General features: G+C 48.0%; 1 protein-coding gene across 4 annotated transcripts in view; it reads left to right on the plus strand.

Moving 5' to 3' along the window:
- supt20 (SPT20 homolog, SAGA complex component) overlaps positions 1-18,816 on the plus strand; it is a 60,589-nt gene that overhangs the window by 19,923 nt on the left and 21,850 nt on the right. For all 4 annotated transcript variants that reach the window (XM_079804348.1, XM_079804349.1, XM_079804347.1 and 1 more), the window contains exons 13-17: positions 1,057-1,226; positions 2,446-2,478; positions 2,565-2,667; positions 6,408-6,504; positions 18,565-18,702. In XM_079804348.1, the coding sequence (XP_079660474.1) occupies positions 1,057-1,226; positions 2,446-2,478; positions 2,565-2,667; positions 6,408-6,504; positions 18,565-18,702 (541 nt within the window). The remainder of the gene's footprint in view (positions 1-1,056; positions 1,227-2,445; positions 2,479-2,564; positions 2,668-6,407; positions 6,505-18,564; positions 18,703-18,816) is intronic.

Genomic DNA, 18,816 nt, shown 5'->3' on the forward strand with positions numbered 1-18,816 from the left:
CTACTCTTCACTCTACTCTTCACTCTACTCTTCACTCTACTCTTCACTCTACTCTTCACTCTACTCTTCACTCTACTCTTAACTCTACTCTAGCTCTACTCTTCACTCTACTCTTCACTCTACTCTTCACTCTACTCTTCACTCTACTCTTCACTCTACTCTTCACTCTACTCTTAACTCTACTCTTAACTCTACTCTAGCTCTACTCTTCACTCTACTCTTCACTCTACTCTTCACTCTACTCTTCACTCTACTCTTCACTCTACTCTTCACTCTACTCTAGCTCTACTCTTCACTCTACTCTTCACTCTACTCTTCACTCTACTCTTCACTCTACTCTTCACTCTACTCTTAACTCTACTCTAGCTCTACTCTTCACTCTACTCTTCACTCTACTCTTCACTCTACTCTTCACTCTACTCTTCACTCTACTCTTCACTCTACTCTTCACTCTACTCTTAACTCTACTCTAGCTCTACTCTTCACTCTACTCTTCACTCTACTCTTCACTCTACTCTTCACTCTACTCTTCACTCTACTCTTCACTCTACTCTTCACTCTACTCTTAACTCTACTCCAGCTCTACTCTACTCTTCACTCTACTCTTCACTCTACTCTTCACTCTACTCTTCACTCTACTCTTCACTCTACTCTTCACTCTACTCTTCACTCTACTCTTCACTCTACTCTTAACTCTACTCTAGCTCTACTCTTAACTCTACTCTTAACTCTACTCCAGCTCTACTCTACTCTTCACTCTACTCTTCACTCTACTCTTCACTCTACTCTTCACTCTACTCTTCACTCTACTCTTCACTCTACTCTTCACTCTACTCTTCACTCTACTCTTCACTCTACTCTTCACTCTACTCTTAACTCTACTCTAGCTCTACTCTTAACTCTACTCTTAACTCTACTCTAGCTCTACTCTTAACTCTACTCTTAACTCTACTCTAGCTCTACTCTTAACTCTACTCTTAACTCTACTCCAGCTCTACTCCAGCTCTTGATGCTCATGTTGATGTATCTGTGACGTGTGGTCCTGTCTCTGATCAGGATGTGAGGGATGATTATATATTTGAGTGTGAGAATGGAGGCCAGCCTCAGAGAACAAAAGTCACCATCTTCCAGTCTATGGGCGACCCGCTGGTGTACGGGAAGATCTACAGCGCCAAAGAGTCCAGATCTGAGGAGGATAGCCCTGACCTCCAGCTCATCCACCCGCCGTAAGACCTTCACTTCCTGTTACACGCCTTCACTTCCTGTTACACGCCTTTGCTTCCTGTTACACGCCTTCACTTCCTGTTACACGCCTTTGCTTCCTGTTACACGCCTTCACTTCCTGTTACACGCCTTTGCTTCCTGTTACACGCCTTCACTTCCTGTTACACGCCTTCGCTTCCTGTTACACGCCTTCGCTTCCTGTTACACGCCTTCGCTTCCTGTTACACGCCTTCACTTCCTGTTACACGCCTTCACTTCCTGTTACACGCCTCCACTTCCTGTTACACGCCTTCACTTCCTGTTACACGCCTTCGCTTCCTGTTACACGCCTTCACTTCCTGTTACACGCCTTCGCTTCCTGTTACACGCCTTCGCTTCCTGTTACACGCCTTCGCTTCCTGTTACACGCCTTCGCTTCCTGTTACACACCTTCGCTTCCTGTTACACACCTTCCCTTCCTGTTACACGCCTTCGCTTCCTGTTACACGCCTTCGCTTCCTGTTACACACCTTCGCTTCCTGTTACACGCCTTCCCTTCCTGTTACACGCCTTCACTTCCTGTTACACGCCTTCACTTCCTGTTACACGCCTTCACTTCCTGTTACACGCCTTCACTTCCTGTTACACACCTTCACTTCCTGTTACACGCCTTCACTTCCTGTTACACTGCATCTCCTCTGACACGCCTTCACTTCCTGTTACACGCCTTCACTTCCTGTTACACGCCTTCACTTCCTGTTACACACCTTCACTTCCTGTTACACACCTTCGCTTCCTGTTACACGCCTTCACTTCCTGTTACACACCTTCACTTCCTGTTACACACCTTCACTTCCTGTTACATTGCTTCTCCTCTGACACGCCTTCACTTCCTGTTACACTGCGTCTCCTCTGACACACCTTCACTTCCTGTTACACACCTTCACTTCCTGTTACATTGCGTCTCCTCTGACACGCCTTCACTTCCTGTTACACGCCTTCACTTCCTGTTACACGCCTTCACTTCCTGTTACATTGCTTCTCCTCTGACACGCCTTCACTTCCTGTTACATTGCGTCTCCTCTGACACGCCTTCACTTCCTGTTACACGCCTTCACTTCCTGTTACACGCCTTCACTTCCTGTTACACGCCTTCACTTCCTGTTACACGCCTTCACTTCCTGTTACGTTGCTTCTCCTCTGACACGCTGTTCCTCACCTGATGCTCTGTTTCTCCTGTAGATTCCTCATCGGGTCAAAGACGGACGCTGAGCGGTGAGTGTGGGGCGGTGGAGGTGGTGGTGTGGTGTGGGGGGTGTGTTTCTGCTGGTGTTCAGTCATGTGATTGTCCTGTGCCTCAGGTTTCTGGCGCAGTATAAAGAGGTGTATGAGCGGGACGTGAAGGGGCAGGTGAAGATGCTGCACAACTCTCAGGGCCAGCTCTCTCCCTCCAGAGAGGCCGAGGTGAGGCCGGATCAAACCCACTGTCATGGCATTAGATCGCAGGACCCAATCATACAACTGTGATTTACTGTATAATGCAGATCAAATTAATAAATCAACACTCAGTCCGTCTCTTAAAGGGTTAGTTCAGCCAAAACTGTAAATTGTGTCATTAATGACTGAGCCTCATGTGGTTGGACACCCGTCAGACCTCCGTTCAGAGCGTTATGAATCAGTGAGTCGATTCAGCGGTTCGGAGCGTTATGAATCAGTGAGTCGATTCAGCGGTTCAGAGCGTTATGAATCAGTGAGTCGAATCAGCGGTTCAGAGCGTTATGAATCAGTGAGTCGATTCAGCGGTTCAGAGCGTTATGAATCAGTGAGTCGATTCAGCGGTTCGGAGCGTTATGAATCAGTGAGTCGATTCAGCGGTTCAGAGCGTTATGAATCAGTGAGTCGATTCAGCAGTTTGAATCGCCAAATTTCAGCAGTTTGCCGGTTTGACACGCGATCCGAATCATGAATCGACTCACTGATTCATAACGCTTCGAAGCTTCATGATGCCGTGTTTTGAAATCGTCATCACTATATAAGTCGTTATTTAGGGTTTTTTTGCGCACATAAACTATTCTCGTCTTCATAAAGTTATTGTAGAGCCGCTGTAGTGAGATGGACTTTGTAACTTTAGTCTTTAGTGTCTTTTAAGGGTCTTGAGAGTGTAAAGTTGAGCCAATGGAGGCCTTTCAGAGCATCAGATTTACACTAAAATATCTTCATTTGTGTCTGAAGATGAACGGAGGTCTGACGGGTGTCCAACCACATGAGGCTCAGTCATTAATGACACAATTTACAGTTTTGGGTGAACTAACCCTTTAATGAGGATCCTGTGGTCATCTCCTCTCCTAATGTCCTCAAACCCGTCAGACGTTCCTTCCTCATATAAAGCCGTCGAGTCTCTTCAGAACATCTGGAATAATCCGCTCAATGATCTGTAAATGGATCAGCTTCTCTTGATGAGCTTCTGAAGCAGCACAGATTGACGTGTTCCTCCAGCAGAAGCGCTGTTAGTGTTCATGGGTTCAGTCTGACTTATAAACCTCTGATGTCATGCTAATGAGAGATGATATGACCAGAATGCTCTTTGTCTAAACAAATCCCAGAAGTGATTGATTATAGATTTATACGCCAGAAAAATGCCTAAAACTCAGTCCGTGTGATGACCTCATGTGTGATCCGTGATCGGTCCGTGTGATAACATCATGTGTGATCCGTGATTGGTCCGTGTGATGACCTCATGTGTGATCCGTGATCGGTCCATGTGATGACCTCATGTGTGATCCGTGATCGGTCCGTGTGATGACATCATGTGTGATCCGTGATCGGTCCGTGTGATGACCTCATGTGTGATCCGTGTGATGACATCATGTGTGATCCGTGATCGGTCCGTGTGATGACCTCATGTGTGATCCGTGATTGGTCCGTGTGATGACATCATGTGTGATCCGTGATCGGTCCGTGTGATGACATCATATGTGATCCGTGATTGGTCCGTGTGATGACATCATATGTGATCCGTGATCGGTCCGTGTGATGACCTCATGTGTGATCCGTGATCGGTCCGTGTGATGACATCATATGTGATCCGTGATCGGTCCGTGTGATAACCGCATGTGTGATCCGTGATCGGTCCGTGTGATGACCTCATGTGTGATCCGTGTGATGACATCATGTGTGATCCGTGATCGGTCCGTGTGATAACCTCATGTGTGATCCGTGATCGGTCTGTGTGATGACCTCATGTGATCCGTGATCGGTCCGTGTGATGACCTCATGTGTGATCCGTGATCGGTCCGTGTGATGACCTCATGTGTGATCCGTGATCGGTCCGTGTGATGACCTCATGTGTGATCCATGATCGGTCCGTGTGATGACATCATGTGTGATCCGTGATCGGTCCGTGTGATGACCTCATGTGTGATCCGTGATCGGTCCGTGTGATGACCTCATGTGTGATCCGTGATCGGTCTGTGTGATGACCTCATATGTGATCCGTGATCGGTCCATGTGATGACCTCATGTGTGATCCGGGATCGGTCCGTGTGATAACCTCATGTGTGATCCGTGATCGGTCTGTGATGACCTCATGTGTGATCCGTGATCGGTCTGTGTGATGACCTCATGTGATCCGTGATAGGTCCGTGTGATAACCTCATGTGTGATCCGTGATCGGTCTGTGTGATGACATCATGTGTGATCCGTGATCGGTCCGTGTGATGACCTCATGTGTGATCCGTGATCGGTCCGTGTGATGACCTCATATGTGATCCGTGATCGGTCTGTGTGATGACCTCATATGTGATCCGTGATCGGTCCATGTGATGACCTCATGTGTGATCCGGGATCGGTCCGTGTGATAACCTCATGTGTGATCCGTGATCGGTCTGTGATGACCTCATGTGTGATCCGTGATCGGTCTGTGTGATGACCTCATGTGATCCGTGATAGGTCCGTGTGATAACCTCATGTGTGATCCGTGATCGGTCTGTGTGATGACATCATGTGTGATCCGTGATCGGTCCGTGTGATGACCTCATGTGTGATCCGTGATCGGTCCGTGTGATGACCTCATGTGTGATCCGTGATCGGTCCGTGTGATGACCTCATGTGTGATCCGTGATCGGTCCGTGTGATGACCTCATGTGTGATCCGTGTGATGACATCATGTGTGATCCGTGATCGGTCCGTGTGATGACATCATGTGTGATCCGTGATCGGTCCGTGTGATGACCTCATGTGTGATCCGGGATCGATCCGTGTGATAACCTCATGTGTGATCCGTGATCGGTCTGTGATGACCTCATGTGTGATCCGTGATAGGTCTGTGTGATAACCTCATGTGTGATCCGTGATCGGTCTGTGTGATGACCTCATGTGTGATCCGTGATCGGTCTGTGTGATAACCTCATGTGTGATCCGTGATCGGTCTGTGTGATGACCTCATGTGTGATCCGTGATCGGTCTGTGATGACCTCATGTGTGATCCGTGATCGGTCTGTGTGATGACCTCATGTGATCCGTGATAGGTCCGTGTGATCCGTGATCGGTCCGTGTGATCCGTGATCGGTCCGTGTGATGACATCATGTGTGATCCGTGATCAGTCCGTGTGATGACCTCATGTGTGATCCGTGATCGGTCTGTGTGATGACCTCATGTGTGATCCGTGATCGGTCTGTGTGATAACCTCATGTGTGATCCGTGATCGGTCTGTGTGATGACATCATGTGTGATCCGTGATCAGTCCGTGTGATGACCTCATGTGTGATCCGTGATCGGTCTGTGTGATGACCTCATGTGTGATCCGTGATCGGTCTGTGATGACCTCATGTGTGATCCGTGATCGGTCTGTGTGATGACCTCATGTGATCCGTGATAGGTCCGTGTGATCCGTGATCGGTCCGTGTGATCCGTGATCGGTCCGTGTGATGACATCATGTGTGATCCGTGATCAGTCCGTGTGATGACCTCATGTGTGATCCGTGATCGGTCCGTGTGATGACCTCATGTGTGGTCCGTGATCGGTCCGTGTGATGACCTCATGTGTGATCCGTGATCAGTCCGTGTGATAACCTCATGTGTGATCCGTGATCGGTCTGTGTGATGACCTCATGTGTGATCCGTGATCGGTCCGTGTGATGACCTCATGTGTGATCCGTGATCGGTCCGTGTGATGACCTCATGTGTGATCCGTGTTGTTCCGCAGGCGGACGGTTTCTCAGCGCTGGTCCAGTCTTCAGTTTTAGGAAAGGGTGTGAAACACAGACCGCCTCCCATCAAACTGCCAGCCTGCGCCGCCTCAGGTGAGACACACGCATGTTTTATATGTTCATGTATGTGTAAACCAGGGCTCTGAACCGGTTCAAGGAACGAAAACGAAAACGTGTTAGCCGTGTTCATTCTCGTGTTAGCCGTGTTCATTCTCGTGTTGGCCGTGTTCATTCTCGTGTTGGCCGTGTTCATTCTCGTGTTGGCCGTGTTCATTCTCGTGTTGGCCGTGTTCATTCTCGTGTTGGCCGTGTTCATTCTCGTGTTAGGCGTGTTCATTCTCGTGTTGGCCGTGTTCATTCTCGTGTTGGCCGTGTTCATTCTCGTGTTAGCCGTGTTCATTCTCGTGTTAGCCGTGTTCAATAGCCGTGTTCATTCTCGTGTTAGCCGTGTTATTCTCGTGTTAGGCGTGTTCATTCTCGTGTTAGCCGTGTTAGCCGTGTTCATTCTCGTGTTAGCCGTGTTCATTCTCGTGTTAGGCGTGTTCATTCTCGTGTTAGCCGTGTTCATTCTCGTGTTAGCCGTGTTCATTCTCGTGTTAGCCGTGTTCATTCTCGTGTTAGCCGTGTTCATTCTCTTGTTGGCCGTGTTCATTCTCGTGTTGGCCGTGTTCATTCTCGTGTTAGCCGTGTTCATTCTCGTGTTAGCCGTGTTCAATAGCCGTGTTCATTCTCGTGTTAGCCGTGTTATTCTCGTGTTAGGCGTGTTCATTCTCGTGTTAGCCGTGTTAGCCGTGTTCATTCTCGTGTTAGCCGTGTTCATTCTCGTGTTAGGCGTGTTCATTCTCGTGTTAGCCGTGTTCATTCTCGTGTTAGCCGTGTTCATTCTCGTGTTAGCCGTGTTCATTCTCGTGTTAGCCGTGTTCATTCTCTTGTTGGCCGTGTTCATTCTCGTGTTAGGCGTGTTCATTCTCGTGTTAGCCGTGTTCATTCTCGTGTTAGGTATGTTCATTCTCGTGTTAGGCGTGTTCATTCTCGTGTTAGGCGTGTTCATTCTCGTGTTAGGCGTGTTCATTCTCTTGTTGGCCGTGTTCATTCTCGTGTTAGGCGTGTTCATTCTCGTGTTAGGCGTGTTCATCCTCGTGTTAGCCGTGTTCATTCTCGTGTTAGGCGTGTTCATTCTCGTGTTAGGCGTGTTCATTCTTGTGTTAGGCGTGTTCATTCTCGTGTTAGCCGTGTTCATTCTCGTGTTAGCCGTGTTCATTCTCGTGTTAGCCGTGTTAGCCGTGTTCATTCTCGTGTTAGCCGTGTTCATTCTCGTGTTAGGCGTGTTCATTCTCGTGTTAGGCGTGTTCATTCTCGTGTTAGCCGTGTTAGCCGTGTTCATTCTCGTGTTAGGCGTGTTCATTCTCATGTTAGCCGTGTTCATTCTCGTGTTAGCCGTGTTCATTCTCGTGTTAGGTATGTTCATTCTCGTGTTAGGCGTGTTCATTCTCGTGTTAGCCGTGTTCATTCTCGTGTTAGGCGTGTTCATTCTCATGTTAGCCGTGTTCATTCTCGTGTTAGCCGTGTTCATTCTCGTGTTAGGTATGTTCATTCTCGTGTTAGGCGTGTTCATTCTCGTGTTAGGCGTGTTCATTCTCGTGTTAGGCGTGTTCATTCTTGTGTTAGGCGTGTTCATCCTCGTGTTAGCCGTGTTAGCCGTGTTCATTCTCGTGTTAGGCGTGTTCATTCTCGTGTTAGGCGTGTTCATTCTCGTGTTAGGCGTGTTCATTCTTGTGTTAGCCGTGTTATTCTCGTGTTAGCCGTGTTATTCTCGTGTTAGGCGTGTTCATTCTCGTGTTGGCCGTGTTCATTCTCGTGTTAGCCGTGTTATTCTCGTGTTAGGCGTGTTCATTCTCGTGTTAGGCGTGTTCATTCTCGTGTTGGCCGTGTTCATTCTCGTGTTGGCCGTGTTCATTCTCGTGTTGGCCGTGTTCATTCTCGTGTTAGCCGTGTTCATTCTCGTGTTAGCCGTGTTCAATAGCCGTGTTCATTCTCGTGTTAGCCGTGTTATTCTTGTGTTAGCCGTGTTATTCTCGTGTTAGGCGTGTTCATTCTCGTTTTAGGAGTGTTCATTCTCGTGTTAGGCGTGTTAGCCGTGTTCATTCTCGTGTTAGGCGTGTTCATTCTCGTGTTAGCCGTGTTCATTCTCGTGTTAGGCGTGTTCATTCTCGTGTTAGCCGTGTTCATTCTCGTGTTAGCCGTGTTCATTCTCGTGTTAGGCGTGTTCATTCTCGTGTTAGCCGTGTTCATTCTCGTGTTAGCCGTGTTCATTCTCGTGTTAGCCGTGTTCATTCTCGTGTTAGGCGTGTTCATTCTCGTGTTAGCCGTGTTCATTCTCGTGTTAGGGGTGTTCATTCTCGTGTTAGGCGTGTTAGCCGTGTTCATTCTCGTGTTAGCCGTGTTCATTCTCGTGTTAGGTATGTTCATTCTCGTGTTAGGCGTGTTCATTCTCGTGTTAGGCGTGTTCATTCTCGTGTTAGGCGTGTTCATTCTCTTGTTGGCCGTGTTCATTCTCGTGTTAGGGGTGTTCATTCTCGTGTTAGGCGTGTTCATCCTCGTGTTAGCCGTGTTCATTCTCGTGTTAGCCGTGTTCATTCTCGTGTTAGGCGTGTTCATCCTCGTGTTAGGCGTGTTCATTCTCGTGTTAGCCGTGTTCATTCTCGTGTTAGGCGTGTTCATTCTCGTGTTAGGCGTGTTCATTCTCGTGTTAGCCGTGTTAGCCGTGTTCATTCTCGTGTTAGACGTGTTCATCCTCGTGTTAGCCGTGTTAGCCGTGTTCATCCTCGTGTTAGCCGTGTTCATTCTCGTGTTAGGCGTGTTCATTCTCGTGTTAGGCGTGTTCATTCTTGTGTTAGCCGTGTTATTCTCGTGTTAGCCGTGTTATTCTCGTGTTAGGCGTGTTCATTCTCGTGTTGGCCGTGTTCATTCTCGTGTTAGCCGTGTTATTCTCGTGTTAGGCGTGTTCATTCTCGTGTTAGGCGTGTTCATTCTCGTGTTGGCCGTGTTCATTCTCGTGTTGGCCGTGTTCATTCTCGTGTTGGCCGTGTTCATTCTCGTGTTAGCCGTGTTCATTCTCGTGTTAGCCGTGTTCAATAGCTGTGTTCATTCTCGTGTTAGCCGTGTTATTCTTGTGTTAGCCGTGTTATTCTCGTGTTAGGCGTGTTCATTCTCGTTTTAGGAGTGTTCATTCTCGTGTTAGGTGTGTTAGCCGTGTTCATTCTCGTGTTAGGCGTGTTCATTCTCGTGTTAGCCGTGTTCATTCTCGTGTTAGGCGTGTTCATTCTCGTGTTAGGCGTGTTCATTCTCGTGTTAGCCGTGTTCATTCTCGTGTTAGCCGTGTTCATTCTCGTGTTAGGCATGTTCATTCTCGTGTTAGGCGTGTTCATTCTCGTGTTAGGCGTGTTCATTCTCGTGTTAGGCGTGTTCATTCTCTTGTTGGCCGTGTTCATTCTCGTGTTAGGGGTGTTCATTCTCGTGTTAGGCGTGTTCATCCTCGTGTTAGCCGTGTTCATCCTCGTGTTAGGCGTGTTCATTCTCGTGTTAGCCGTGTTCATTCTCGTGTTAGGCGTGTTCATTCTCGTGTTAGGCGTGTTCATTCTCGTGTTAGCCGTGTTCATTCTCGTGTTAGGCGTGTTCATTCTCGTGTTAGGCGTGTTCATTCTCGTGTTAGCCGTGTTAGCCGTGTTCATTCTCGTGTTAGGCGTGTTCATTCTCGTGTTAGGCGTGTTCATTCTCGTGTTAGGCGTGTTCATTCTCGTGTTAGCCGTGTTCATTCTCGTGTTAGCCGTGTTCATTCTCGTGTTAGGTGTGTTCATTCTCGTGTTAGCCGTGTTCATTCTCGTGTTAGGCGTGTTCATTCTCTTGTTGGCCGTGTTCATTCTCGTGTTAGGCGTGTTCATTCTCGTGTTAGGCGTGTTCATCCTCGTGTTAGCCGTGTTCATCCTCGTGTTAGGCGTGTTCATTCTCGTGTTAGCCGTGTTCATTCTCGTGTTAGCCGTGTTCATTCTCGTGTTAGCCGTGTTCATTCTCGTGTTAGGCGTGTTCATTCTCGTGTTAGCCGTGTTCATTCTCGTGTTAGCCGTGTTCATTCTCGTGTTAGGCGTGTTCATTCTCGTGTTAGCCGTGTTCATTCTCGTGTTAGGCGTGTTCATTCTCGTGTTAGCCGTGTTCATTCTCGTGTTAGGCGTGTTCATTCTCGTGTTAGGCGTGTTCATTCTCTTGTTAGCCGTGTTCATTCTCGTGTTAGGCGTGTTCATTCTCGTGTTAGGCGTGTTCATTCTCGTGTTAGGCGTGTTCATCCTCGTGTTAGCCGTGTTCATTCTCGTGTTAGGCGTGTTCATTCTCGTGTTAGGCGTGTTCATTCTCGTGTTAGCCGTGTTCATTCTCGTGTTAGCCGTGTTCATTCTCGTGTTAGCCGTGTTCATTCTCGTGTTAGCCGTGTTCATTCTCGTGTTAGCCGTGTTCATTCTCGTGTTAGGCGTGTTCATTCTCGTGTTAGGCGTGTTCATTCTCGTGTTAGCCGTGTTCATTCTCGTGTTAGGCGTGTTCATTCTCGTGTTAGGCGTGTTCATTCTCGTGTTAGGCGTGTTCATTCTCGTGTTAGGCGTGTTCATTCTCGTGTTAGGCGTGTTCATTCTCGTGTTAGCCGTGTTCATTCTCGTGTTAGGCGTGTTCATTCTCGTGTTAGGCGTGTTCATTCTCGTGTTAGGCGTGTTCATTCTCGTGTTAGGCGTGTTCATTCTCGTGTTAGGCGTGTTCATTCTCGTGTTAGGCGTGTTCATTCTCGTGTTAGGCGTGTTCATTCTCGTGTTAGCCGTGTTCATTCTCGTGTTAGGCGTGTTCATTCTCGTGTTAGCCGTGTTCATTCTCGTGTTAGGCGTGTTCATTCTCGTGTTAGCCGTGTTCATTCTCGTGTTAGCCGTGTTCATTCTCGTGTTAGGCGTGTTCATTCTCGTGTTAGGCGTGTTCATTCTCGTGTTAGCCGTGTTAGCCGTGTTCATTCTCGTGTTAGGCGTGTTCATTCTCGTGTTAGCCGTGTTCATTCTCGTGTTAGGCGTGTTCATTCTCGTGTTAGCCGTGTTCATTCTCGTGTTAGCCGTGTTCATTCTCGTGTTAGGTATGTTCATTCTCGTGTTAGCCGTGTTCATCCTCGTTTTAGCCGTGTTCATTCTCGTGTTAGGTATGTTCATTCTCGTGTTAGCCGTGTTCATTCTCGTGTTAGCCGTGTTCATTCTCGTGTTAGGCGTGTTCATTCTCGTGTTAGGCGTGTTCATTCTCGTGTTAGGCGTGTTAGGCGTGTTCATTCTCGTGTTAGGCGTGTTCATTCTCGTGTTAGCCGTGTTCATTCTCGTGTTGGCCGTGTTCATTCTCGTGTTAGTCGTGTTCATCCTCGTGTTAGGCGTGTTCATTCTCGTGTTGGCCGTGTTCATTCTCATGTTAGGCGTGTTCATTCTCGTGTTAGGCGTGTTCATTCTCGTGTTAGGCGTGTTCATTCTCGTTTTAGCCGTGTTCATTCTCGTGTTAGGCGTGTTCATCCTCGTGTTAGCCGTGTTCATTCTCGTGTTAGGCGTGTTCATTCTCGTGTTAGGCGTGTTCATTCTCGTGTTAGCCGTGTTCATTCTCGTGTTAGGCGTGTTCATTCTCGTGTTAGGCGTGTTCATTCTCGTGTTAGCCGTGTTCATTCTCGTGTTAGCCGTGTTCATTCTCGTGTTAGGCGTGTTCATTCTCGTGTTAGGCGTGTTCATTCTCGTGTTAGGCGTGTTCATTCTCTTGTTGGCCGTGTTCATTCTCGTGTTAGGGGTGTTCATTCTCGTGTTAGGCGTGTTCATCCTCGTGTTAGCCGTGTTCATCCTCGTGTTAGGCGTGTTCATTCTCGTGTTAGCCGTGTTCATTCTCGTGTTAGGCGTGTTCATTCTCGTGTTAGGCGTGTTCATTCTCGTGTTAGCCGTGTTAGCCGTGTTCATTCTCGTGTTAGGCGTGTTCATTCTCGTGTTAGCCGTGTTCATTCTCGTGTTAGCCGTTTTCATTCTCGTGTTAGGTATGTTCATTCTCGTGTTAGGCGTGTTCATTCTCGTGTTAGGCGTGTTCATTCTCGTGTTAGGCGTGTTCATTCTCTTGTTGGCCGTGTTCATTCTCGTGTTAGGGGTGTTCATTCTCGTGTTAGGCGTGTTCATCCTCGTGTTAGCCGTGTTCATCCTCGTGTTAGGCGTGTTCATTCTCGTGTTAGCCGTGTTCATTCTCGTGTTAGGCGTGTTCATTCTCGTGTTAGGCGTGTTCATTCTCGTGTTAGCCGTGTTAGCCGTGTTCATTCTCGTGTTAGGCGTGTTCATTCTCGTGTTAGCCGTGTTCATTCTCGTGTTAGCCGTGTTCATTCTCGTGTTAGGTATGTTCATTCTCGTGTTAGGCGTGTTCATTCTCGTGTTAGGCGTGTTCATTCTCGTGTTAGGCGTGTTCATTCTCTTGTTGGCCGTGTTCATTCTCGTGTTAGGCGTGTTCATTCTCGTGTTAGGCGTGTTCATCCTCGTGTTAGCCGTGTTCATTCTCGTGTTAGGCGTGTTCATTCTCGTGTTAGGCGTGTTCATTCTTGTGTTAGGCGTGTTCATTCTCGTGTTAGCCGTGTTCATTCTCGTGTTAGCCGTGTTCATTCTCGTGTTAGCCGTGTTAGCCGTGTTCATTCTCGTGTTAGGCGTGTTCATTCTCGTGTTAGGCGTGTTCATTCTCGTGTTAGGCGTGTTCATTCTCGTGTTAGCCGTGTTAGCCGTGTTCATTCTCGTGTTAGCCGTGTTCATTCTCGTGTTAGGCGTGTTCATTCTCGTGTTAGCCGTGTTCATTCTCGTGTTAGGTATGTTCATTCTCGTGTTAGGCGTGTTCATTCTCGTGTTAGGCGTGTTCATTCTCGTGTTAGCCGTGTTCATTCTCGTGTTAGGCGTGTTCATTCTCGTGTTAGCCGTGTTCATTCTCGTGTTAGGCGTGTTCATTCTCGTGTTAGGCGTGTTCATTCTCTTGTTGGCCGTGTTCATTCTCGTGTTAGGCGTGTTCATTCTCGTGTTAGGCGTGTTCATCCTCGTGTTAGCCGTGTTCATTCTCGTGTTAGGCGTGTTCATTCTCGTGTTAGGCGTGTTCATTCTTGTGTTAGGCGTGTTCATTCTCGTGTTAGCCGTGTTCATTCTCGTGTTAGCCGTGTTCATTCTCGTGTTAGCCGTGTTAGCCGTGTTCATTCTCGTGTTAGGCGTGTTCATTCTCGTGTTAGGCGTGTTCATTCTCGTGTTAGGCGTGTTCATTCTCGTGTTAGCCGTGTTAGCCGTGTTCATTCTCGTGTTAGCCGTGTTCATTCTCGTGTTAGGCGTGTTCATTCTCGTGTTAGCCGTGTTCATTCTCGTGTTAGGTATGTTCATTCTCGTGTTAGGCGTGTTCATTCTCGTGTTAGGCGTGTTCATTCTCGTGTTAGCCGTGTTCATTCTCGTGTTAGGCGTGTTCATTCTCTTGTTGGCCGTGTTCATTCTCGTGTTAGCCGTGTTCATTCTCGTGTTGGCCGTGTCATTCTCGTGTTAGCCGTGTTCATTCTCGTGTTAGGCGTGTTCATTCTCGTGTTAGCCGTGTTCATTCTCGTGTTAGGCGTGTTCATTCTCGTGTTAGGCGTGTTCATTCTCGTGTTAGGCGTGTTCATTCTCTTGTTGGCCGTGTTCATTCTCGTGTTAGCCGTGTTCATTCTCGTGTTGGCCGTGTCATTCTCGTGTTAGCCGTGTTCATTCTCGTGTTAGGCGTGTTCATTCTCGTGTTAGCCGTGTTCATTCTCGTGTTAGGCGTGTTCATTCTCGTGTTAGGCGTGTTCATTCTCGTGTTAGCCGTGTTCATTCTCGTGTTAGGCGTGTTCATTCTCGTGTTAGCCGTGTTCATTCTCGTGTTAGCCGTGTTCATTCTCGTGTTAGGCGTGTTCATTCTCGTGTTAGGCGTGTTCATTCTCTTGTTGGCCGTGTTCATTCTCGTGTTAGCCGTGTTCATTCTCGTGTTGGCCGTGTCATTCTCGTGTTAGCCGTGTTCATTCTCGTGTTAGGCGTGTTCATTCTCGTGTTAGCCGTGTTCATTCTCGTGTTAGGCGTGTTCATTCTCGTGTTAGGCGTGTTCATTCTCGTGTTAGGCGTGTTCATTCTCGTGTTAGCCGTGTTAGCCGTGTTCATTCTCGTGTTAGGCGTGTTCATTCTCGTGTTAGCCGTGTTCATTCTCGTGTTAGCCGTGTTCATTCTCGTGTTAGGCGTGTTCATTCTCGTGTTAGGCGTGTTCATTCTCGTGTTAGGCGTGTTCATTCTCGTGTTAGCCGTGTTCATTCTCGTGTTAGCCGTGTTCATTCTCGTGTTAGGCGTTTTCATTCTCGTGTTAGCCGTGTTCATTCTCGTGTTAGGCGTGTTCATTCTCGTGTTAGGCGTGTTCATTCTCGTGTTAGGCGTGTTCATTCTCTTGTTGGCCGTGTTCATTCTCGTGTTAGGCGTGTTCATTCTCGTGTTAGGCGTGTTCATCCTCGTGTTAGCCGTGTTCATTCTCGTGTTAGGCGTGTTCATTCTCGTGTTAGGCGTGTTCATTCTTGTGTTAGGCGTGTTCATTCTCGTGTTAGCCGTGTTCATTCTCGTGTTAGCCGTGTTCATTCTCGTGTTAGCCGTGTTCATTCTCGTGTTAGCCGTGTTCATTCTCGTGTTAGCCGTGTTCATTCTCGTGTTAGGCGTGTTCATTCTCGTGTTAGGCGTGTTCATTCTCGTGTTAGCCGTGTTAGCTGTGTTCATTCTCTTGTTAGGCGTGTTCATTCTCATGTTAGCCGTGTTCATTCTCGTGTTAGCCGTGTTCATTCTCGTGTTAGGTATGTTCATTCTCGTGTTAGGCGTGTTCATTCTCGTGTTAGGCGTGTTCATTCTCGTGTTAGCCGTGTTCATTCTCGTGTTAGGCGTGTTCATTCTCTTGTTGGCCGTGTTCATTCTCGTGTTAGCCGTGTTCATTCTCGTGTTAGCCGTGTTCATTCTCTTGTTGGCCGTGTTCATTCTCGTGTTAGCCGTGTTCATTCTCGTGTTGGCCGTGTCATTCTCGTGTTAGCCGTGTTCATTCTCGTGTTAGGCGTGTTCATTCTCGTGTTAGCCGTGTTCATTCTCGTGTTAGCCGTGTTCATTCTCGTGTTAGGCGTGTTCATTCTCGTGTTAGCCGTGTTCATTCTCGTGTTAGCCGTGTTCATTCTCGTGTTAGGCGTGTTCATTCTCGTGTTAGCCGTGTTCATTCTCGTGTTAGGCGTGTTCATTCTCGTGTTAGCCGTGTTCATTCTCGTGTTAGGCGTGTTCATTCTCGTGTTAGGCGTGTTCATTCTCGTGTTAGCCGTGTTCATTCTCGTGTTAGGCGTGTTCATTCTCGTGTTAGCCGTGTTCATTCTCGTGTTAGGCGTGTTCATTCTCGTGTTAGCCGTGTTCATTCTCGTGTTAGGTATGTTCATTCTCGTGTTAGCCGTGTTCATCCTCGTGTTAGGCGTGTTCATCCTCGTGTTAGCCGTGTTCATTCTCGTGTTAGCCGTGTTCATCCTCGTGTTAGGCGTGTTCATTCTCGTGTTAGGCGTGTTCATTCTCGTGTTAGGTATGTTCATTCTCGTGTTAGGCGTGTTCATTCTCGTGTTAGGCGTGTTCATTCTCGTGTTAGCCGTGTTCATCCTCGTGTTAGCCGTGTTCATTCTCGTGTTAGGCGTGTTCATTCTCGTGTTAGGCGTGTTCATTCTTGTGTTAGGCGTGTTCATTCTCGTGTTAGCCGTGTTCATTCTCGTGTTAGCCGTGTTCATTCTCGTGTTAGCCGTGTTCATTCTCGTGTTAGCCGTGTTCATTCTCGTGTTAGCCGTGTTCATTCTCGTGTTAGGCGTGTTCATTCTCGTGTTAGGCGTGTTCATTCTCGTGTTAGCCGTGTTAGCTGTGTTCATTCTCTTGTTAGGCGTGTTCATTCTCATGTTAGCCGTGTTCATTCTCGTGTTAGCCGTGTTCATTCTCGTGTTAGGTATGTTCATTCTCGTGTTAGGCGTGTTCATTCTCGTGTTAGGCGTGTTCATTCTCGTGTTAGGCGTGTTCATTCTCGTGTTAGCCGTGTTCATTCTCGTGTTAGGCGTGTTCATTCTCTTGTTGGCCGTGTTCATTCTCGTGTTAGCCGTGTTCATTCTCGTGTTAGCCGTGTTCATTCTCTTGTTGGCCGTGTTCATTCTCGTGTTAGCCGTGTTCATTCTCGTGTTGGCCGTGTCATTCTCGTGTTAGCCGTGTTCATTCTCGTGTTAGGCGTGTTCATTCTCGTGTTAGCCGTGTTCATTCTCGTGTTAGCCGTGTTCATTCTCGTGTTAGGCGTGTTCATTCTCGTGTTAGCCGTGTTCATTCTCGTGTTAGCCGTGTTCATTCTCGTGTTAGGCGTGTTCATTCTCGTGTTAGCCGTGTTCATTCTCGTGTTAGGCGTGTTCATTCTCGTGTTAGCCGTGTTCATTCTCGTGTTAGGCGTGTTCATTCTCGTGTTAGGCGTGTTCATTCTCGTGTTAGCCGTGTTCATTCTCGTGTTAGGCGTGTTCATTCTCGTGTTAGCCGTGTTCATTCTCGTGTTAGGCGTGTTCATTCTCGTGTTAGCCGTGTTCATTCTCGTGTTAGGTATGTTCATTCTCGTGTTAGCCGTGTTCATCCTCGTGTTAGGCGTGTTCATCCTCGTGTTAGCCGTGTTCATTCTCGTGTTAGCCGTGTTCATCCTCGTGTTAGGCGTGTTCATTCTCGTGTTAGGCGTGTTCATTCTCGTGTTAGGTATGTTCATTCTCGTGTTAGGCGTGTTCATTCTCGTGTTAGGCGTGTTCATTCTCGTGTTAGCCGTGTTCATTCTCGTGTTAGGCGTGTTCATCCTCGTGTTAGGCGTGTTCATTCTTGTGTTAGGCGTGTTCATTCTAGTGTTAGGCGTTTTCATTCTCGTGTTAGGCGTGTTCATTCTCGTGTTAGGCGTGTTCATTCTCGTGTTAGGCGTGTTCATTCTCGTGTTAGCCGTGTTAGCCGTGTTCATTCTCGTGTTAGGCGTGTTCATTCTCGTGTTAGCCGTGTTCATTCTCGTGTTAGGCGTGTTCATTCTCGTGTTAGGCGTGTTCATTCTCGTGTTAGCCGTGTTCATTCTCGTGTTAGGTGTGTTCATTCTCGTGTTAGCCGTGTTCATTCTCGTGTTAGGCGTGTTCATTCTCGTGTTAGGCGTGTTCATTCTCTTGTTGGCCGTGTTCATTCTCGTGTTAGGCGTGTTCATTCTCGTGTTAGGCGTGTTCATCCTCGTGTTAGCCGTGTTCATCCTCGTGTTAGGCGTGTTCATTCTCGTGTTAGCCGTATTCATTCTCGTGTTAGCCGTGTTCATTCTCGTGTTAGGCGTGTTCATTCTCGTGTTAGGCGTGTTCATTCTCGTGTTAGCCGTGTTAGCCGTGTTCATTCTCGTGTTAGGCGTGTTCATTCTCGTGTTAGGCGTGTTCATTCTCGTGTTAGCCGTGTTCATTCTCGTGTTAGCCGTGTTCATTCTCGTGTTAGCCGTGTTCATTCTCGTGTTAGGTATGTTCATTCTCGTGTTAGGCGTGTTCATTCTCGTGTTAGCCGTGTTCAATCTCGTGTTAGGCGTGTTCATTCTCGTGTTAGGCGTGTTCATTCTCGTGTTAGGCGTGTTCATTCTCGTGTTAGCCGTGTTCATTCTCGTGTTAGGCGTGTTCATTCTCGTGTTAGCCGTGTTCATTCTCGTGTTAGGCGTGTTCATTCTCGTGTTAGGCGTGTTCATTCTCGTGTTAGGCGTGTTCATTCTCGTGTTAGGCGTGTTCATTCTCGTGTTAGGCGTGTTCATTCTCGTGTTAGCCGTGTTCATTCTCGTGTTAGCCGTGTTCATTCTCGTGTTAGGCGTGTTCATTCTCGTGTTAGCCGTGTTCATTCTCGTGTTAGCCGTGTTCATTCTCGTGTTAGGCGTGTTCATTCTCGTGTTAGCCGTGTTCATTCTCGTGTTAGGCGTGTTCATTCTCGTGTTAGGCGTGTGAGCCTCCTCAAGAGCCCGTGTGGAGATTGAGGAGGGTCAGGGATCTCTCTCTCTTCTGACCGTCATGTGTGTGTGTTTCAGGAAACCCGTACAGCACACAGGCCTCCAGTGGTCATCTCAAGTGCCCGACTCCTCCACCCTCCAAGAGTCAGTCTCTCTCCCGGAAACACTCGATGGAGCTCAGCCTGCTGTCCCCTGCTGCCCTCTCGCCCATGCAGAGTGAGTTTCCCTCCAGGGCCGGCCCTGACCAGTTTACTGCCCATGGCAAGATCTTACTTGGTGCCCCTTGTGTCAAGGTTTAGGTCACTACACTATCAGTCTTTGGAAAAACTC

The sequence above is a fragment of the Gobio gobio genome (genome assembly GCF_949357685.1).
Source record: "Gobio gobio genome assembly, chromosome: 22".
NCBI classification, from domain to species: domain Eukaryota; kingdom Metazoa; phylum Chordata; class Actinopteri; order Cypriniformes; family Gobionidae; genus Gobio; species Gobio gobio.